The 21,089-nt window shown below is 31.8% G+C and overlaps 1 protein-coding gene across 1 annotated transcript; it reads left to right on the forward strand.

The window, feature by feature from the left end:
* Positions 1-7,885: 7,885 nt before the first annotated feature.
* LOC108748203 (serine/threonine-protein phosphatase 2A catalytic subunit beta isoform) lies at positions 7,886-18,357 on the forward strand. The gene is made up of 6 exons (XM_018486236.1): positions 7,886-8,235; positions 10,664-10,873; positions 11,051-11,314; positions 11,408-11,580; positions 11,714-11,821; positions 17,056-18,357. Exons 1-6 carry the CDS (start codon positions 8,134-8,136, stop codon positions 17,126-17,128), a joined length of 930 nt encoding a protein of 309 aa, XP_018341738.1. The 5' UTR covers positions 7,886-8,133; the 3' UTR covers positions 17,129-18,357.
* Positions 18,358-21,089: the final 2,732 nt, after the last annotated feature.

Raw genomic sequence — 21,089 nt, forward strand, 5'->3', positions numbered from 1 at the left:
TCAAAATGGCCGAACTTGTCGGCATAAGTGAGAGACATGAGTACCAACATAACGCCACAAAAAATCGAAAATCGAATATACGTAACCCGCGGAAATTCAAAATTCGCGATACTTTTTGAACAGACCTCGTATATACAGTAGCGTATAGAGTATAGAGTAATTCTCCTGATTTTATGTTGGCCAAAATAAAGTGCGCATGCGTGAAATAAGTAAGTTGCCCCGTCTCTTTTCCTTCCTTTTTTTATTATTCTCTCTTCCTCTCTCTATTTAAATAAGCGTTTCAATGTTCTACTTAAACATTTGTCTTTCAAGCATACATGGTTCAGAGTAGAAATTTAGAGGAAAGTATTACGTGTATTGTTCATTTGAAATGTTGTGTGAGAAATCTCGAGAGATTGGTCTAATTTTTGTAAAAAAGTGATAAAATAAAAAAGTGAACAAAAAGTAACATAGAAAATCGACCAAAAAGGATTACTTTTTATTTATTGTATTTTAAACTTATTTTTTGGACATACATGTATATAAATTTCTTTTATATCTCTCAGCTTTCTCATAACATTTTCATAGATATATAATTACATAATATTTCTTTATACAAATATACATTTTTAAGTTAATTTAATATTTTTCTTAATTTTTTTATATTTTTTCCTTATTTTTCAATATATATACAATTTATTTTTATTAATTTTCATGAAGTTTAAATTATTTCATCGCAACATTAGATTCACTCACGTCATATGCTCTAATATGCTCCAATATGTTCCTACAATAGCATTTGTTCGAATTTATTGGATTGCGATGCAAATAAATCTAGTGAATTTTGCGAGGAATTTTGATAGAATAAAAAAAGGATGAAAAGAGAAAGAAGTTTAGATGGTAATCGTGGCAACGCTAGGTAACTTATTTATTTCACGCATGCGCACTCCATTTTGACCAAACAACACTAACAACACTAACAACAAAGGTGCGGACAGAGAATTGCGCTATTGTATATACTGTATCCCAGGTTCGAATCTTATTAAGATGCGTTTTTTAAGGATTTTTTTAAATATCAATTTGAAGTAGGTATAATTATTATAAATGTATAGAAGATCAGGTATAGAAGATCTCAAGTATAATTATTATAAACGTCTTAGGAATAAAATTTGTAACGTTTTTAAATATAAATGTTTTTTTTTTAATATTAAACTAGTATCAACTCGGACCAATCCATTTCAATTCATTTAAACTATTTTTATGGATTTAAAGTACGCATTAAAAGAATTTTAATCCATTTTAATTCATTCTCTTTGCTGGATCGGTTACTATTTTAAAACTTACAAAAATTCAGATTATTTTGTCTTTCCGTCAAACTTAATTGTAAGCGGACGTAAGGTTTAAGCTCTAAACACAATACGAGGTAACAGCGATAGCGATAGAAATAGCAATAGCAATAGTAATTGTGACAACCGCCATCAGAGATCCAATGACGGAACGCGCTCGATTTCGCGTAAGCACCTCAGTCACGCAAAGATCCTTTAAATAGGATAACGACTGAGATTGATTCCAGATCGTCTAAGGCAGGTCCCCACTACATCGCCTTACTGATGAATCTAGTAGTGTGGGACCAAGACGAAACGCCACGGCCGACCACTCAACTTCGAGTCTGGCCTCCTCAGTGAGTTTCCTTCTTTATCGACTCGATCCCCTGGACCGCTCCTTAATTATGTAGCAATCCGCTACATAATAGCGATAGGAATAAACAATCCAACATACGGGAACGCATATGTCAATGCACATAGGCACATATAGAATAAGGCAATAGCGATAAATTTCCGACGAGTTGAAATTCTGTCTATCGCCTTATAGTCTACCAATCGGCATCCAGATTTTTCATTCTATTTATACGTGCTATAAAATTAATGTGGATAAAAGAATATACTACAGTTTATATACGAAATCAGATTGGTTGACACTTTTTATTTCTTTCGCGGCATTTGCTGGATTTACACTGCATCCGACGTGCGACGCTCTGCAACTAATCAGAAAACAGGATTTTGTTTTGTATCATCAATACCAAATAAAATTCTGTTTTCTGATTAGTAGAACTTCGTACGATGCATGCCGGATATAGTTTAAATCTAGCAATTGTGTAACGGAAGACGACAATTATATATTATTTCTATAAGAATGGGCAAAGTTAGTCGACAAAGCGGCTAGATCTGCTCGCCAAGCAATTAAATATGATTAGTTGGATCCACAGGTAAGAACCAGTTATGCTCATTCACTCCGCAAGCATGCCTAGCCGCTTTGTCATCTTGAATTTGCTCATTTTTATTGCTCATTTTTATTTTATTCTTATTACTGTTGCCTCGAATTGTGTTTAGGGCTTTAGTCGTGTCGCTAATCGCACACGAACATTAAGGTTGCAGCACAGACTTTTACATAACGCATAATTCATAGTGCATAAGCGAATCAACTAATCAGAATCTTTCCTTTCCATCCTTTCATAGAAAAGAAGAATTTCGATTGGTTGATTCCATTATGCATTATGCAAGAGTTTGTGCTCCCGCTTAAGCCTGGATTTACAATAGATTTTTAAGCCTTAAGTCATAGAAAATGAACAAATCACAAATGATTATTCTTTTCGCATTTGACTGTAAGTCCGACTCTATAATAGGTGTTTTAAGCATTAAGCCTTAATAAGTAAAAAACTGACAACTTACAGTCAAGTGCGAAAAGAATAATCGATTGTGATTCATCCATTTCTTATGACTTAAAAATCTGTTGTTAAAGATCAGGCTAATTGATCAGTTTCTTACGGCTTAAAACTTAAAACACTTATTGTATATCTGGATTAATGCTCCGTTCAGTACTATATGAGTGCATTCGTTTACGCAACGGTTAGCTCAGAAAGTATCGTTTAATCCTTGTTTAATACTCAATGAACAACAAAGATAAAGTATGGGAGTGTTTATATTAACAATAATCGTATGCTGTATGTCGTAATTTGTAAGAATTAACTAATCACAGTCAAGTATTTCTCTTTCATTCGGCGGTAAGAAGAGAATACTCGAAGGTGATTGGTCAATTTTTACAGATATGGCATACGGCATATGGTTCCGGCCAATATAAACGTTCCCTAAGGCCTATTTTACAATAGAGTCGTAAGCGGTAAACCGTGAGAAATAAACCAATCATAATTGATTATTCTTCTCAAACTCAACTGTGACTGGCCAATTTTTTATGGCTTACGATTTGGGATTCTATTAAAACAGGCATAATGTTTCTGCGCTAAGGGTATATCCACACAAACTTGCATAACCGCATAAACATATGCACAAAAAAAATTATCCAATCACATTTTATGCGGCTTTATAATGCCTATTTTACATTAAATGGAAGCCGATCGCAAGTTTGTTGCGACAGCTAGTCTGAAGCAGCTTACATTTTGAAATCAACACTTTATATTGGCTGTCGCAATAAACTTGCGATCAGTTTGCATCTAATGTAGAATAGGTTTTAAAGCCGGTTACAAACACCTGCGCAATACGCAATTAGCTTTGACCAATTCGCTTACGATTACGCCTTACAGCCTTTTCGTATGCCATGAGTTTTACAATGAATACTGTCTACATTATATGTCAGACGTCGTATAATAGATGTCATACATAGTGTGAATCCTACATTTCGAATACGCTGGGTTAATTCGGAGCGACTCCGAGCAGCTCCCGAGAGATAAAACGAACAATGCTAATATGCTGAGACATATTCGTATTACCACCTGGGTGTTCTCCGGGTGTTATATCATCCTTGTTTAACATTTGATAAATAACAAGAATGGAGAGATACCTGGATAGCATTCGGGTGGAAATCTGAACATAACTTTGTAGGTAATTAATTAAGTCTCCAGATAAATACGAAGGTCAATATGATTAGAAGACGAATGTCGTTGTATATATATTAGGTCAATTAGAAAGTTCTGTTTGTTTTTTTACAAAAAGTATGATTTTATTTAAAAAACAAAATAAACAAATACCTCAATCAAAATATCCATCGTTAGCGATGACTTTTTTCCATCCTTCGGACAGTAAATGAATTCCGCGGCGAAAGAATGATTTAGAGTCTCATCTTTAGAGACCCATCCACTCAGAGACCCATTTTTTGATGTCTTCATAAGAATTGAAGTATTCCTCTGCAAGTGCGTTTGCCATCGATCGAAACAAGTGAGAGTCGGAAGGGGCACAGTCTGGTGAATAAGCCGCATGGAGTAGCACTTCCCAGCGAAGTGCTTCTAATGTTTCCTTGACAAGTTTTGTGATGTGAAGCCGAGTATTGTCATAAAACAAAATCACTATACTGTCTTGTTTCATATTCTAGTCGTTTTCCGTGCAATGCTCGGCTCAAACGGATGATTTGTTCTTGTAGAGATCCCCTATGACTGTTTGACCACATTTCAACAGCTCGTGGTACACTACACTCTTTTGATCCCACCAAATACAGAGCATTGCCTTCTTTCCGTGGATATTCCGCTTTGGCGTCGATGTCGATGGTTGGCCTAGATCACAAATGATTTTTCGGCGTTTGAGGTTATCGAAATAGATCCACTTTTTATCACCAGTCACAATTCGGTGTAAAAACCCCCTTTTTGTTGCCTAGCAAGCAGAATTTCGCAGATGGTTTTTCGCCTTTCAATGTCTCTTCGCTTCAATTCATATGGAACCCATTTTCCTTCCTTGTATACCTTTCCCAAGATTTTCAAACGATCGGAAACAACAGATTGAGCAAAATTTAATGCTTCTGCAAGTTGTTTTTGCGTTTGACATGAGTCTTCATCCAATGCCTGCAATTCTTCGTCTTCAAATGCTCTTGGCCGTCCAGAACGCTCTTTGTCCTTCACGTCAAAATCACTACTTTTAAAGTAGTTTCACTACGTCGAAACTATTTTCTGTATATTTTATCGGAAGGAGTACTATACACAGCACTATTACCATAAACTTCTACAAGTATTCAATGAGCTTTAGCTACAAGTTTCTTCCATTTGAAGCAAAAGATTAACACTTCGCGCAAATAACACTTATTCGGCTCAGATGTCGACATTTTGGATGCAGTAAAAAGCAATGTTATTGATGCAAACGTATACTTTTATATACACTAAATTTTATTGACAGATGATAAAACTAAAAAATTAAGCTTGATTTAAATATTAGAGTTCTCAACAGTTCTAGCTACAGCTACTCGCCGCTAAACGGACGGAATTTTCTAATTGACCTAATATAATATACAGAAAGACGAAAATATAAATCAAAATCAAAATGGATACACAAAATGAAGTCGATGTAATGTTTCTATATGTATATGTACTTCCGATCGGCAGGAATTCATTTTCCTATATCCCATTGAGCGGAACTTGCGGATACGCAATCAATGCAAGCCAATGACGAACGCTATTCTGGATCTAATAAAAGTGATCTACGAAAAGACTCTTGCGATTGAGAGGTAATCACGATAGAGACCGTAAGGCTAGTAGCGAATCCAATCTTCCTTACTGATTACGTCTTACGTCTTTACGTTTTTCTATGTGCTCCCGACTTAACGATGGCGGACTCAACTGTTGAGTCCGCTGAACGCAACTAATGAATGTCAGATGTCGTATAACGGATGTCGTATATAGTGTGAATCCTATATTTCAAGTACGCTGGGTTTATTCGGAGCGATCCCGAGCAGCTCCCGAGAGATAAAACGAATAAAACTATTGATTAAAACTTATGCGTTTGTAGGAAACAGTTTTCTCCGTTTAAATCAGCTTAACCATGATATAAAAATACCAGATGTTCCGTTTTCGTGATTGCGCAGTAGCAGAGTAAATCTAAACAAAAATTTGATTGATATTCCAATATACTATTATACGCATATAGCACTATTATACGCAGAAAAATCAATTTAGACAAAAATTTGATTGATTGTTTTCAATATTGCTATCGTCATTATGCGCAACGGCATACCTGATATTCTTACATCATGAGTTTAATGAGATTAATTTTTATAAGTATATGCACACGTACATATAGAGCATTATACACATACATCGGCGAAATCTGCAAAAGAAATAAACGCAACAGAAAACGACGAAATCGGCGGAATGAAGCTACGACCAATCACGAATGTTCCGCCAATTTCTCATTGCGTCAATTCCGCGCCATAAGAATCCTGTCCCATGAGCGGAAATTTAAGGCCGCAGCACAGATTTTTGCATAACACATAACGCATAGTGCATAAACGAATTAACTAATCAGAATCTTTCTTTTCCTCCCATTCCATGGAAAAGAAGAATTTCAATTGGTTGATTTCTTTATGCACTATGCATTATCCATTATGCAAGAGTCTGTGCCGCGGCTATTATAGCGGAACGGAACAGCGAGACAATCGCAGAAAAGAAAGCAGAATAATGATTGATCGCGCTGTTTCGTTCCGTTGTAAATTTCCTCTCATGGAACGGTGGTCTAAACAAATGCTATGTTAGGTTAAAGGGTATATCGATAATCGTATGCGTGCAAAATATTCCGTGGTATGTATGTATGTATGTACATACGTATGACCTATGACCACGTGACAGTAATACTTCCAACTTTTCCCGCAAGGCGCGATGGCACTAAAATCACATCGTCTCAATTTTCAATGGATTTTCCGAAACCATGTTTCAACATTATAGCGTTTTCTCTTGGCTACACTATCGCCCACTAGTGCAACACTCAGACAGTGTACCGTGTTTCCGTGGCTACGGTGTACTGCAAATTTTATGCACGAAGTGGGATTTTACTACACCGTCTCAAAGGGATGGTGTAGAACCAGTGTAACATTTAAAATTTGAAAATGAAAATCAAGCAGAAACAAACTTTTAACGTAATAATGATGTAGTGTGCACCACTCTAATGTAGTGTAACTGAGTGTAGCACTTACACGCAACTGGTGCGGTGCGAGGCTGCACCCAGTATATCCCAAGAGAAAACGTTATAAGTACATACAATATGGACACTGAGCGTCGGCACCTTTGATGTAGTGGATCCCAAGTCACATAACTCGCCGCCATGTTGTGGGTTGGAAAAACGCTTATAAATTTAAGTTTTTATAAAGCTACAGAATGATTTTTCTAAAAAAAAAAAGATATAATTCGATCGTGTCATGAAAATTGTTTATAGCGAAAAAATTGTTTATATTTTTAAATCAGAATTATGTAATAATACAATGTTAACTTATTATATAAAGATAATATTTACATATATTTAATAATAATAATAATATTAAACAGTAATAAGTAAATTAAAAATAATAATTGATTAAATACTATATGAAAACTGTAATTGAATAATTATGTATGGAAAAATAATGTATTGTATGAAAATTGTAATTAAATGTGAAGTTGTAATAATTTAATAATATACGTACACAAATACTTTATTACGAGAATACTTTATCATATATAAATATAACAATATAGTATCTCCGAAAAAATTTAATTCAATTTTTTAAAACTTAATTTTATTAACCTTTAGCTCTTTTCTCTTACAAATTAAAAAAAAAATTAAGTACGAATAACGTATCACAGCTCTCATCCGTGATACTCATGTTTGGTCCGATTTCCTTATCACAAAATATTGTAGGCGATTAATTATATTTTTTGGAAAGAAGATTCAGTTAACCTAACCTAACCTAACATGCAATTTTAACTTACTAAAGGCAGCCATATTCCTGGTTGAAAATCAACGCATGCGCACTAAAAATTGGAGATCACATAAAAAGTTCAGTGTCTATACTATATGTACATACATACTTATACTGTGGTTTCGAACCCATTTTCAGACCTCGAGTTTGATCTCCTTCTTATTATTCCGTGGCGTCGTGACATCATCGCGCCAGCGCTCGGCGTTCGGCCATTTTGTGTGACTGCAGTGAACAAGCGCTGTCCGTTTTCACGAGGTATTTGTGTTGCGAGATTCGTGGTCAGTGGCGTGCAGTGGTGGAGATAAACTCGGATGATTTAGCTTCGCGTTAACGGATACGCTCGGACGACCGGATTACATGCGCTAGTGAGGAGTGCAACCGACTGCACGACCGCGTTAACTTCCCGTGCAAAACTGTGGAACAAGTACGATGGAGGATAAGGCGTCGCTCAAGGAACTTGACCAGTGGATAGAACAATTAAACGACTGCAAACAACTGACAGAAAGCCAAGTAAAAACTCTCTGCGATAAGGTACACGTTCGACATGCTCGTTAAGCATGACTCCGCCCCGTTCGGAACATCCCCGTGAATGGCCGTGTGTTACGTTAATTATTTTCCGTTATTCGCACACGGCTGTCGCGTTTGAATGCATCGTCTACCGTTTCGATCTCTACTATTTCACATTGCTATCAAACATGATATCGACGATGTATCATGGACGGTACGGGACGTTTATGAGGATCGGGCACCCCGAGGATCTCGGGATTTTCCCCATCGTCGTGGTCTCGTTCCCGGTAAACCGTGACGAACTCGCCTCCCTTTTCCCTCGAGAAGCTCGCATTTTGATGGCCACCTTTTAGTAACGACCGGGATTCATGATTCTAGATTGATTATTCTTGCTTATACATGCCGTTTTAAATCTGTTAATGCAGTTCTGCAACAGGTGAACGCTCCGTCGTTGCGTCGTAATTTTGCATTGGTGTACGTCTTTTGAGATACTTATGGCTCTATGATTTATCTAGGAGATGAATAGTCTTATCAGTTATAACTAACGAATATGTTTTACATTCGGTAATAACATCTGTTATTGACTATTTTTCTTTTGATTAGCGAGCGCGATTATGAGGAAAGTTATCACTTTGCTATGAATCATGCAGTCGCTTATAGACTGAGATATTATATTTCATTAATGTAACAAGAAAAATAAGAATTATGTTCTAAGTTTATTAAAACACTAACTAGGACTTTAGTATCCTTAGAGAAATTCAATTTAATATTAATCAATTATATATGATAATTATATTGAAAAATATTGATAAATTACTTGCTTCGAGTACTAAAAATGCTAGATGTTAAGTAATTAAAATAAAATTTTTGTAAGGATATATATTTGGCAAACTGGGATAGAAATGTTAATATGGTAATTCTTAAAGACAATATGATATTTATGTAAAGGATTATTTGAAAAATATTCTATACATTTGATTATTTTGAGATTGATTTAAATGTTTCTAGTAGACTGAACTAAATAAAACTAGTATTTTTGAATGAATCTCTATATTTAGAAATTTAAAGATGGTATTATAGCTATGACATTCTTTACAATAATGTTTCTCTATATTGTATTGGTATGATATGCCAGTTGGCCAAAGTATCTGTTTTTCCAAATGTATGCCAGTAATTGTGCCTGTAATTGGCAATGGAAATTCATTTGTTGAAAGAAATATTTATTTGAATATTGAGAGATAATTTGTAATTACAAATTTGTAACTATAATTTGGAAGATCTGTCATCATATCTTATCAGGGTTTGGTAAAATAATGTGATATAATTTGTTTAAAACATTAAATAAGAAATAGATCACAAGTAATTATTTAAAATATAAAATAAGAAATAGGATCTGAAAATTATTACATTTATTTATTTAAAATAGAAAAATAACTTATCTTTTATTTTAAATAAGTTTTTGAAGGCTATTTCTTATTTTAAATAAGAAATTGATTTCGAAAACTTACTTAAAATATAAAATAAGAAATATGTATTTTAAATAAACATTTTAAATATTAAATTCAGAATATTTTAATAATTTTTTTTATTTGAACATATAAATATATACATTTATAATTATAAAGTTTTAATTTTTTTTATAGTTATAGCCTATAATTAATATTTAATAGTATTAATCCTCCACGAATTAGGTGGAAAATTAACATGGGTATATCTTGCACTCCACACACATGCTTATACTTCGTATACTTCATCATAAATGACTATGATTTAACTACTCACCATCACTTTTATTTACAGATCGGTGATATAACTGATATAATTTATTTAAAATAAAAAATATAAAATAGATTTCAGAAAATTATTTAAAATACAAAATTGATAAAAAAACACAACTTTTTTAAAATAAAAAATATAAAATAACTTCCAAAAACTTATTTTAAATATCAAATAAGAAATAGGTCAAAAGAAGTTATATATTTAAAAGTAATAAATACTAAATAAATTTTTAATTTTTTCTTTATTTAAAATATATATTCTAAATGAATTTATTTGAAATAAGACCGAGCCCTCCTTATCATATTAGTTGATGATAGGTCTTTACAACATATCTCATGTGTCTGTAAAGATGACTTTTTGATTAAGTTTATGGTTATATTATGTATGTAGGAAATTAGGCATATTTTGTTTTAGCTGAACTTTTATCTCTACAGTTTATTTTTTCTCTAATATAAAAAGAAAAAATGAAACATGCAACAAGTTTCAGCTAAAAATAATACTCTGTGTGTGTGTGTGTGTGTGTGTGTGTGTGTGTGTGTGTGCGCGCACACACACACACACAGACACATTGTCTTGTACTTGTTGCAAATTAATCTATTTTTATTTTTAATGGTTTTGACAGCTATATGTATGTGCATCAGCAATAGTGTTTTATAATACTTAAAAATTTCAGGCGAAAGAAATTTTAGCTAAGGAATCTAATGTACAAGAAGTAAAATGTCCTGTAACAGTATGTGGAGATGTACATGGACAGTTCCACGATTTGATGGAATTGTTCAGAATAGGTGGCAAATCGCCTGATACAAATTACCTTTTTATGGGCGATTATGTTGATCGTGGCTATTATTCGGTCGAGACTGTTACTTTGCTTGTAGCTCTTAAGGTATAATATATAGTATACAATTATTATAATTTTATTAAATTGTCATGCTTTATTAAACACTTAATGTATTGTATTTAATTGTACAGCATATATATATATACACATATATACGTTAATTTCTTCGAAAAAATAAGACATTTATTTTTTTCTTCCTCGGATTTGTTTGTACAATTAAAGGTAAGATATCGAGAAAGAATAACCATTCTGCGAGGAAATCACGAATCGAGACAAATCACACAGGTGTATGGATTTTATGACGAATGCTTACGTAAATATGGAAATGCCAATGTATGGAAATTCTTTACGGACTTATTCGATTATTTACCATTAACGGCATTGGTAGATGGCCAAATATTTTGTTTGCATGGTGGTCTGTCACCGTCGATTGACACTTTAGATCATATACGTGCTCTAGATCGTCTTCAGGAAGTACCACATGAAGTTAGTATCAGCATTTGTAATGTTTATAATAACTATTGTAATAATGTAACTTAATTTAGTGTTGTAATTGTGTGTGTCTATTATTTAATACAGGGTCCTATGTGCGATCTGCTTTGGTCAGATCCAGATGATAGAGGAGGATGGGGTATTTCACCCCGTGGAGCAGGATATACTTTTGGTCAAGATATTTCTGAAACGTTTAATCACTCCAATGGACTAACACTCGTTTCACGGGCTCATCAATTGGTTATGGAAGGTTACAATTGGTATGAGTAATTTGATTCATTTAAATTAAAATAAATATTTTTTCTTCTATACATGTACAATTCAACCCATTTTATAAGAAGTTTCTAATATATATGTAATACTGCTTATAATGTGTATTATCTCTTCTTTTAGGTGTCATGATCGCAATGTCGTAACTATATTCTCAGCACCTAATTACTGTTATCGTTGTGGTAATCAAGCTGCAATTATGGAACTGGATGATGCTTTAAAATATTCATTGTGAGTATGATTTTAATACTTTTATAATTATACTTTTATAATTATAATATAACATTTACTTGCAAACTATTCTATTGATCTATTAAATAATATAGAAGTTATAGGTTAGGCTCTAACGAATTAAATTATCCGAATAATCATATCAATAAGAGCACATGGGTTATTGGTATGTATATGTTTATTCGAATATAATATAAAATTTACTGCGCAAAAACGTTTTGATCCCATGTTTAGGATCTTCTTCAATGCTATTCTCTCATCTATATTATACCTATATCTTATAACTTATAACATGTCAAAAATATTGAAATAAAAACCTATGTTACATTAAAAGTTGCTTTTACATATAAAATTCGTTATATTAAATTAATAGTATGTCAAATTGACACATTTCTTCGTCCAACATAGTTCCTCATTAAATTGACAGATTTACTAAACAATACGATTGATTATATGATGTAAATGTAAAATACATGTTATATTCAAAACTTACATGCTAAGCTATGTTAGAACACTGTGGAGAAAAGTTATTCGTTCGATATGTGAATCTCGTGTGAAAGTATGATAAACACTCGATATTTGTCATATGATACAATTGTTGTGGAGAGGGAGAAAATCTCGCATAGATAATATATCTGAGTATACCGAATCCAACAAATCATTTTTTTAAGTTTAACCTATTTTTTGTTTTGTTTTATATGGATCATCTCAGATATAAGATGTCTTTGTAGAATTCTCTTATTATCTAGAACATATAGATTGTTAACATGGGTGTTGAAGAGAGTCTAGGGGGGACGTTGGCAGTCCTAAGGGCAGTAGGAGAACAAGCAAGTGGGCAAAAGAATATGCCAGAGAAATTTAATCTCCTAAATTTTTCTTAAACTAATATTCTTAAACATTCCAGTATTATAGGTTGTGGCAAAAAATTTTTTATTACATTTCCCTCATCCTAATTAATTGGAACGTGGATTTAGTGCGGTTACAAATCTTTTGACGAAAAAAAGGAATCTGCAAATAGTTGAGATTTAAGAATGCTGCTGACAAAAATGGAATCAAATATAGACAGATTACTAGTGTCACACCAAATCCAAATTTCTAATTAATGATAATTTTTAATATATATAAATTTATATTATACTTCAATTTTGTAATACTTTTTATTTGATTCTATATAATTTTCGTTTTATTGGTTTGTTTAGAGTTCAGAGAGACTTTACCATTACGATCAAGGGGGCGCTGAACAAAAAGTATTTTGAATAGGGAGCGGTGAGAAAACTATGATCTAGAATCCTTACCACTTCTCAATCAGAATCATTGATTCCAATCTGTGCTCCGTTATAACAGAATGTTGTTGAGTGTTGAGTTCAAATTTACGTGGTTCTTATGCTCATTTATTCGTGTTTTTAGCTTGTTGAGCTTACATATGATTCATCCCAATTTTTACATTTAATTTTGTATACAACATTTGTATGTGACTATATTGGTAGTTTGTCTTTTAGCACTTGAATAAATTTACTTATTGATTCCCGAATACGCCATGCATATAGTTTTATTATTCCTAAAAAGATTGCTTTTTTTTCGATATGTATGAGATAAAAGATAATATTAAATATATTTTTTGTTCGCTTTATTCGAATGCTAAAAGACAAACTACCAATATAGTCACAACCAATATGGTTATGTACAAATGTTGTACAAAATTATATGTAAAGATTGTGATGCGTCATATGTGGGCTAAACGAACAGAATACTAAAAATATGAATAAACAAGCATAAGAACCACATAAATTGAAATACTCAATAACATTCTGTTATAACGGAGCATAGACTGGAATCAATATATGATTTTGATTGAGAAGAGGTAAGGTTTTGGATAAGGAGAGAATTCTATAAAAACGTTTTATATCTGAGATCATTTTATATCTATGATCTATATCAAACAGCAAAAAAAAAATGAGTTAAATTTAAAAAAATGATACTGATTTGTTGGATTTGGTATACTCAGATGTACATATTATCTATAGTGTGAAACTTTCTCTCTTTCTATAACAATTGTATCGCGTGATAAATATCGATTGTTTATCATACTCACATGAGATTCACATATCGAACTACTTCTCTCAACAACACACAATGAGCCAGGAGATACCAGAAACTGGCAAAAAATAGCCAACAGTCATTAGCAGCATTCAATTTAGTTAAAGTTATTATTCAAAGAATAAATGCAAAATTTTAGAATAATGTGATTATTAATTTTGTGTCTACGTACTTTCTAATTTAGAAAGTTGACTACAATTGTTGATTGATCATTTTGACGTAAATAGCATTCCTTGTGTAATATTTATTTATTCTTCAATGTTTTGAATGTTATTTCATATTAAAATTTGCATAAAATATGATTTCTAAATCATTATCCGCTTAAAAACAAATCGACTTTTCTTCGAACTTCCACTGCAGAATCAGATTTTATAAATACTATTGTACTTCTTTCTGTGTTGGATGACTTTCATATGTGCTGCTACCAGCTGCCCTTTTTGATCTCAAAAAATAAAGCAATTAAACTTTACCTCTCCGTAAGATGTAAATTTTTTGAAAATTCATAACGTTGACAATAAGCAACAAAAAAAATCTGTATGTAATAATAATTATTTGGATTTAATTTTAATAAACGTTATGAAAAAAGGAATATTCAGTAAAAAAATGTCTTTAAATTTATAATATAATTTTTTAAATTATTAAAATTAATATTATACTATAACAATTTTTAACATACATTTAAATTAAATCTTTTAAATAATTTATGTTTCTTTAAATAATTATTACTAACAATAGGAGGACTTATAACAGATTCGTAAGCAATAGTTATTCAACAATCGTATATAAATAATATTTTATGAAATTACAAAAAATAAAAATTACTATATTTTAAATTATGCGTGCGTGCGTGTGTGTGTGTGTGTGTGTGTGTGTGTGTGTGTGTGTGTGTGTGTGTGTGTGTGTGTGTGTGTATTTATTAAATATCTTATTATGCGCTTATATACAAATTGTTTATTATAATAATTTACATCATTTAAAAAAAATAATACTTTTTTTAACTAATTTGCTTGACACTTACTATATGTATATGTAGTTGCTCGGTAGTTTAAAGGCTTAGCACGCTCGCACGGAATGCAAGAGATCCGGGTTCGACTCCCGGCTGAGGCAATATTTTTCGCAATAAGTTTATTACAGTTTTTTAAGATTTGGGAAATTTGAGGGGATTATTAATATTTCAGATTGATTGCATTGAAAATCCGACAACCATATCGGCACGCAATTATCATTTCTGGAAATTAATTCATTTAAATGAATATATTATATATAGTAGTTCAACATCTTAACGTTTAGATCGGTATTTAACGTTTAGACCGGCGCTTCGTATCTAAAGTAATGTTTGTAACATAAACAGTCTCGTTTCCAATCATATGTATATGTAGATGTATAAAAGAGTCAATTTTAAGTAAGTATTAGATTAAGTAAAAAGTCATCGTGTTTTTTTAAAAGACATCTATCAGTAAAAACCGCAATTACTTTCTTACCAACAATATAAATATATCTTGATAGAGTAAAGTTTCAGCTTTAAAAATCTCTTTTTTAAATTATACGATACGACAATTTTTAATGGAGTTATGAGCAATTAAAGTCAAAATAATTCTTTTATTTAATCCGCGATAACTCAGTAATCAAAAGTCGTAGGAATATTAAAAAAAAACGATTTTGTAGGGAAAGTATCAAGCTTTCACGATAGGTAATCGAAAATTTTCTCAAATTCGTTTTGGACACGTTACAAATCCACAAAGTGAGAAGAAAATTTTTCGTCTTTTTCAGCTCGTAGTTTTTGGTATGTAAAAATTATCAAACTCATATAAACTTAAAAAATGTGATAAGCTTTTAAAAGTAGAGATTTCAAGCTTTAAAACCCTTTTTTTAAATTTGAATTTCATTCATTATTGACGAAGATATTGTATATACAACTTTGAGCTAAAAAATACGCGATGACTTTTTACTTAACCTAATATGTTTAAGATACGAAGTTTGACATTTTTTTTAACATTCTAATCCGCCATTTTAGATCCGTCATTTTGAATTTCTAAATTTTGAGTTCAGATTCGAAATCAGCGACCATAAAAGCCGTTAAGTACTTAATAGATTAAGAATTTAATAGCAATTGAAACATTTTTAGCATTTTCATGCGCCATGTTGGATCCACTATTTTAAATTTCTAATTGATAAGTTTGGATTCGATATCAGGAACTTTAAAAACCCCTGAATACTCAATTTAATAGCAACTGGAGCACTTTTAGTACTTTTGGCCACTTTTTTTGATCTTTTGACCTACCGTGCGACGTTCATAGTTTAGCATGTTTTGTAAGTTTTGAATTTAATATGTATTTTACATTTATATCATGTAATCAATTACATTGTTAAATTTGTCAATTTGATGAGAAACTATATTGGACGAAGAAACGTGTCACATCTTGACATACCATTAATTTATTATAACAAATTTTATATGTAAAAACGACTTTTAATGTAACATAAGTTTTTATTTTATTATAATATTTTTGACATTCGCATTGTAAACGTTATGAGATAGATGAGAGAATAGCATTGAAGAGGATCCTAAACAAAGGATTGAAACGTTTGTGTAGTCAATTTTATATTTGAATAAACTCGATACACTCCAATAATCTGTGTCACCTCTTATTGGCATGATTACTCGGATGATCTACTAAACGTATATTGAACGTATGTTGCTACATTAAAATTTTTCTAAACGAGTGTATGATAAACAATATTAAATTTTATAGGATCGTACATATAATGAAATGATAAAGTCTTTAAATATATGATAAGGTACTAAAAATTTCAAACATGGTACAATTCTGAACGAAATAAAATTTGAACTCAATTTTCGACGTCCAACTTTGATAACTCTCTCATTGAGAATAAAAACAGAAAAAATCAAACTAAAATTTTGAAAATTTGATTTCTATTTTATTTTGTTCAGAATTATATTATGTTCAAAATTGGATCGTCTCTGTATAATCATAGATGTATGCCACATTATATTTCCTTTATTGTTAAAAGATTTTACTGACATAAAGATGTTTACTGTTTAAAGATGTTAAAAGCATTACGCAACTTTACTGATATAGGTTTTATTATTAATTTTTTTTTACTTTTTGTTACAGCCTACAATTTGACCCAGCACCAAGACGTGGAGAACCACATGTTACCAGGCGAACGCCAGACTACTTCCTCTAAAGAACTAAACTTCAAGGCTAAGTGTCAAGGTAGGAGAATGGAAACGCGACTTTATAGTGACGCCAGACAGCATAACTTTCAATAGAACATCGCTAAAAGAATGTGAGGCTCCGACATGTTTTCACACATACCACATAGCCTCAAGTATTATATCATGGCTCACTTTGTGGTGTCTCATTGAGAGATAGAATAGATTACACGCACGTTCTGTGCGTGCCTTACATGATACATGTAGACACAACATTACTTGTACACTGAAAAGGAAAAAATAATACAATAATGTACACACGTATCGATTAAATTCATTTGTAGCATTGAGTTTTACAACTTTTATTATATCCGCTTGTATTTTTATGATAAAAGAAACTGAATTTATAATAATGCACACGTTTGCGCGCAATAGATAGAAAAATAACGGTAAAATGGTATTGTTTTGTAATCTTGAATGAGAATATTATAAAATTCGTTAAGAAAAATTTATTAACGAGGCAACATTGTGTGTATTTTAAACGACGGTTCGTTCTAACGAAGTTGATTGTCATACAAGATTTCAAGAAAATGTACCAAAATGGTTATAATTTATATTTAAGAGATTGTCACGTTATTATTGCTGTGAATGGAGCATGAGATGTTCCACTTGAAGAAAATGCAAGGTGAGTTGATGCAACAGTAAATTGGCATGCATAAATTGTGCCATATAAAGATTCAATAAATATAATTTTCAAGTATAAAGTTCATTAAAAAATTTCATATAGCATTACACATACGAATTCATCAGAATCATGATGAGCAGTCGTCAAAATTATAGTTTGTTTCTACATAGTACTTATTTTTAAACAAATAAAGTATATATTTTTATTTAAATAATACAAAAGTCCTCAAAAGGTGAATGTAAATCTCATCGATGTAGCTTTCTATCTGTTAGTAGGACTGTTCGTTTTGTCTTTCGGGAGCTGCTCACTCCGAACGAACCCAGCGTACTTGAAATGTAGGATTCATACTACGTAATATCTACGACATCCGTCATATGACGGATGTCGTACGTAGTGTGAATCCTACATTTCAAGTACGCTGGATTCGTTCAGAGCGACTCCGAGTAGTTCCGAGAGACAAAACGAACAATACTAATGTATCCATAACATTATTTTCGTGAAATAATATACGTCTGTATAAAAAAGAAAAAGAAGAGAATGATATCTACATTTGTCTGTATTTGAAATGTTTTTACTTTAGGCAAAATGGTTATATTTAATACTGTACATAAAATTTAGTTGATTAGACTTATTTTTATATTATAAATTTATCTTATATTTTTAGACTGCAATATAAAATTGAGCTACACTGATTAATGATTAATCGTAAAAAAAATACGATACTTTTGCATCAATTCTATCTGCCTTCTAAAGTGAAACACATACTTTATATCGAGTGAATCTATGCATTCATCATAATTAAATTAAAAAAAAAATTGTTTGCTTGTAAACTGATCTTTTTACTTATTAATAGATATAAAATATGCTTCTGATAAATAAACATGTGTAATGCAAGCCAAAGCAACCCAATGTCAAATTTTATATTCAATTTTATGTTAAATACAGGAACAATTTGTGTACAATGAACAGTTAAAAAAGAAACATATGAAAATATATTTATAAAAAGTAAGCATTACAATTCGAATATAATGCATAATGAAACAAATATAATAGCGATGACGAAGGATGACAAGGCGATCGTGAAATGTGTTAGATGCACATTATAGCAATTAACTAAGACTGTAAAATCCATATACAGTATAGGATGCAGCGCGGAGTTAACGCGAGCCTTCTGCACAATGCAGGCTGAGCATTTTTTCTTCTTTTTTCTGTTTTTTATTATACAATATACATAATATTCTTCAGACTACAACAATAATAAATTTTCCTATAGAATAAAAAATGCACTTGTAGTATTATATATATGATGCGATGAAATTTGAAGGTATATTTGAAGAAATAATAGACACCAGCAATTATTATAACTAATTTTATACCTGCTCTATTTATTGCCCTCTTATTGCATACCGACCTTCATACAACGGATAAAATTAATATAAAATATTGAAACACTACACACACACACACACACACACACAGAGAGAGAGAGAGAGAGAGAGAGAGAGAGAGAAAGAGAGAGAGAATCCTCCATAAGTTGGGCGGGAACACTCTATGTTTTACAGAAAAGCCATTATATGATAGCGATCTATACATGTTTTTGGTTTAAACACTTCATAAGACGTCTAAATGACGATAAACATTTATCTAGACATCTATAATCATCTTGTACAGGCCGAAAATATGTTGGACAATTATTTTACAGTATCGAAGCGCTCAAGATTGAATTTCGCACTTTGGCCTATTGTTTATATCTATATTGTCACTTGTTTTGCAATCGTCGTACTTGTATTTGTTGTATATACAGATCATTTAATTGTAATTTAACGGTTTCTATAAAAGTGATAAACTATTTGAGTCGCAAATTGATTTCAGATTCCGTAAAAATTGTAAAATGTCCCCGAAGAATCAGATTTCGTATGAAGCACATTTTAATTAAAATACACTTTAATAGCATGTTATTAAATCTTTAATTGAAAAAAGATGAAATAAAAATACATACATACGTACGTTATTTATAATAATGTTTTATTTCGTCTTTTTTCAATTAAATAATTATTTACAAATCTGTAATACGTAGGGTAGTTTCCCAACTTATGGAGGATACTGTGTATGTATGTGTGTGCGCGCGCGCACACACATACACACACACATTACTACATGTACGGACAATGTGATTAATGAGGGCATTATATATAATGATCGGCCAATATGAATATTGCCCGCTTGTTTTGGGCAATATGAATAATATAAGTAAAAATATTCAAATTAATAAAATTGACCGGTCATTATGAATAATGACCATGGATTAGTGGGAAATGTGATTAATAGATTGAAAATCTAAAAATATCATTATAAAAAATAGAAATAAATGTTTACCTTTACACAGCCCCCCATAATGATTTTTCACCGACCTCGATATTAATTTTGACCTTCAAAGAGGTCAAGATCATTGATTTTTTCCGTCACTTGTCATTCATTAAAAAGTGATGAACAGAACAATTTTTATCATTTCAAGTGAAAGTCGTGCGTCTCTAGGTGGGGAGGGGGGGAGGTGGAGTGGGAGTCGCTTCAGATCAAAGTCATGGTGAAAGGAATAACATGATGTGCAGTTGGACAATGTCTTTTTCTAAACTTCTGCCGTCTATGGACTATTTGCAAGTTTGCAGTGTGAGTAGTTACTCGTTTAAAAACTAAGTTTGAAAACTCAGTTTTCTAACTTAAACAATAAACATGGATAGTCATAGTCCGTTTTTATTTTAAAACTGTCTAAATAATGTCTTAAGACGAACTTAAGACAATCTTAAGATGTCATAAATCAATCCGAGGATTGTATTAGCATCTTAAAACGTTATTTAAAATAGTTTTAAAATAAAAACAGACTATGAATACCGCCCCATGTTTTTTTCACGTTTCACAGTTGGTAATCCATGTACACTATGGATGACGCGGAGCAAAAGTAGGTGTGATTTGGCCAAACTGTACATACCATGTAATACTTCTATCATGGTGAAAATTGTGCGCCCCCATGCAGGGAAGGGTAGGAGTAAAAGAGGTTGTATATATAGAGTAGGCAAGGCATAGAGGCTCCTGTAAGTGGAAATGTTAGACAGTAGAAAAGGAAAGAATACAGGATGGTCATATTTAGCTTTATCTAATGTTGCGCCGCATATAGAACTTTGAAAGCTGAGTGGGGCGGCATCTCCTAAAATCTCCCAACCAATTAAACAAAGATGTTGATGACCATCTCGTTTTCTGTTTCTTTCTATTCACTTACACATTCTTAGCTGGCTCCCCTACTCTATATACAG

This window comes from Trachymyrmex septentrionalis, unplaced genomic scaffold (genome assembly GCF_001594115.1).
Source record: "Trachymyrmex septentrionalis isolate Tsep2-gDNA-1 unplaced genomic scaffold, Tsep1.0 scaffold218, whole genome shotgun sequence".
In the NCBI taxonomy this organism is placed as follows: domain Eukaryota; kingdom Metazoa; phylum Arthropoda; class Insecta; order Hymenoptera; family Formicidae; genus Trachymyrmex; species Trachymyrmex septentrionalis.

What these genes read in the sequence shown, in the direction of transcription:
- LOC108748203 (XM_018486236.1), top strand. Translation starts at nt 8,134, where the DNA reads ATGGAGGATAAGGCGTCGCTCAAGGAACTTGACCAGTGGATAGAACAA. An exon ending in CTTTGCTTGTAGCTCTTAAG is followed by an intron (nt 10,874 to 11,050) that starts GTATAATATATA and finishes GTACAATTAAAG; the next exon opens with GTAAGATATCGAGAAAGAAT. An exon ending in GTTATGGAAGGTTACAATTG is followed by an intron (nt 11,581 to 11,713) that starts GTATGAGTAATT and finishes CTCTTCTTTTAG; the next exon opens with GTGTCATGATCGCAATGTCG.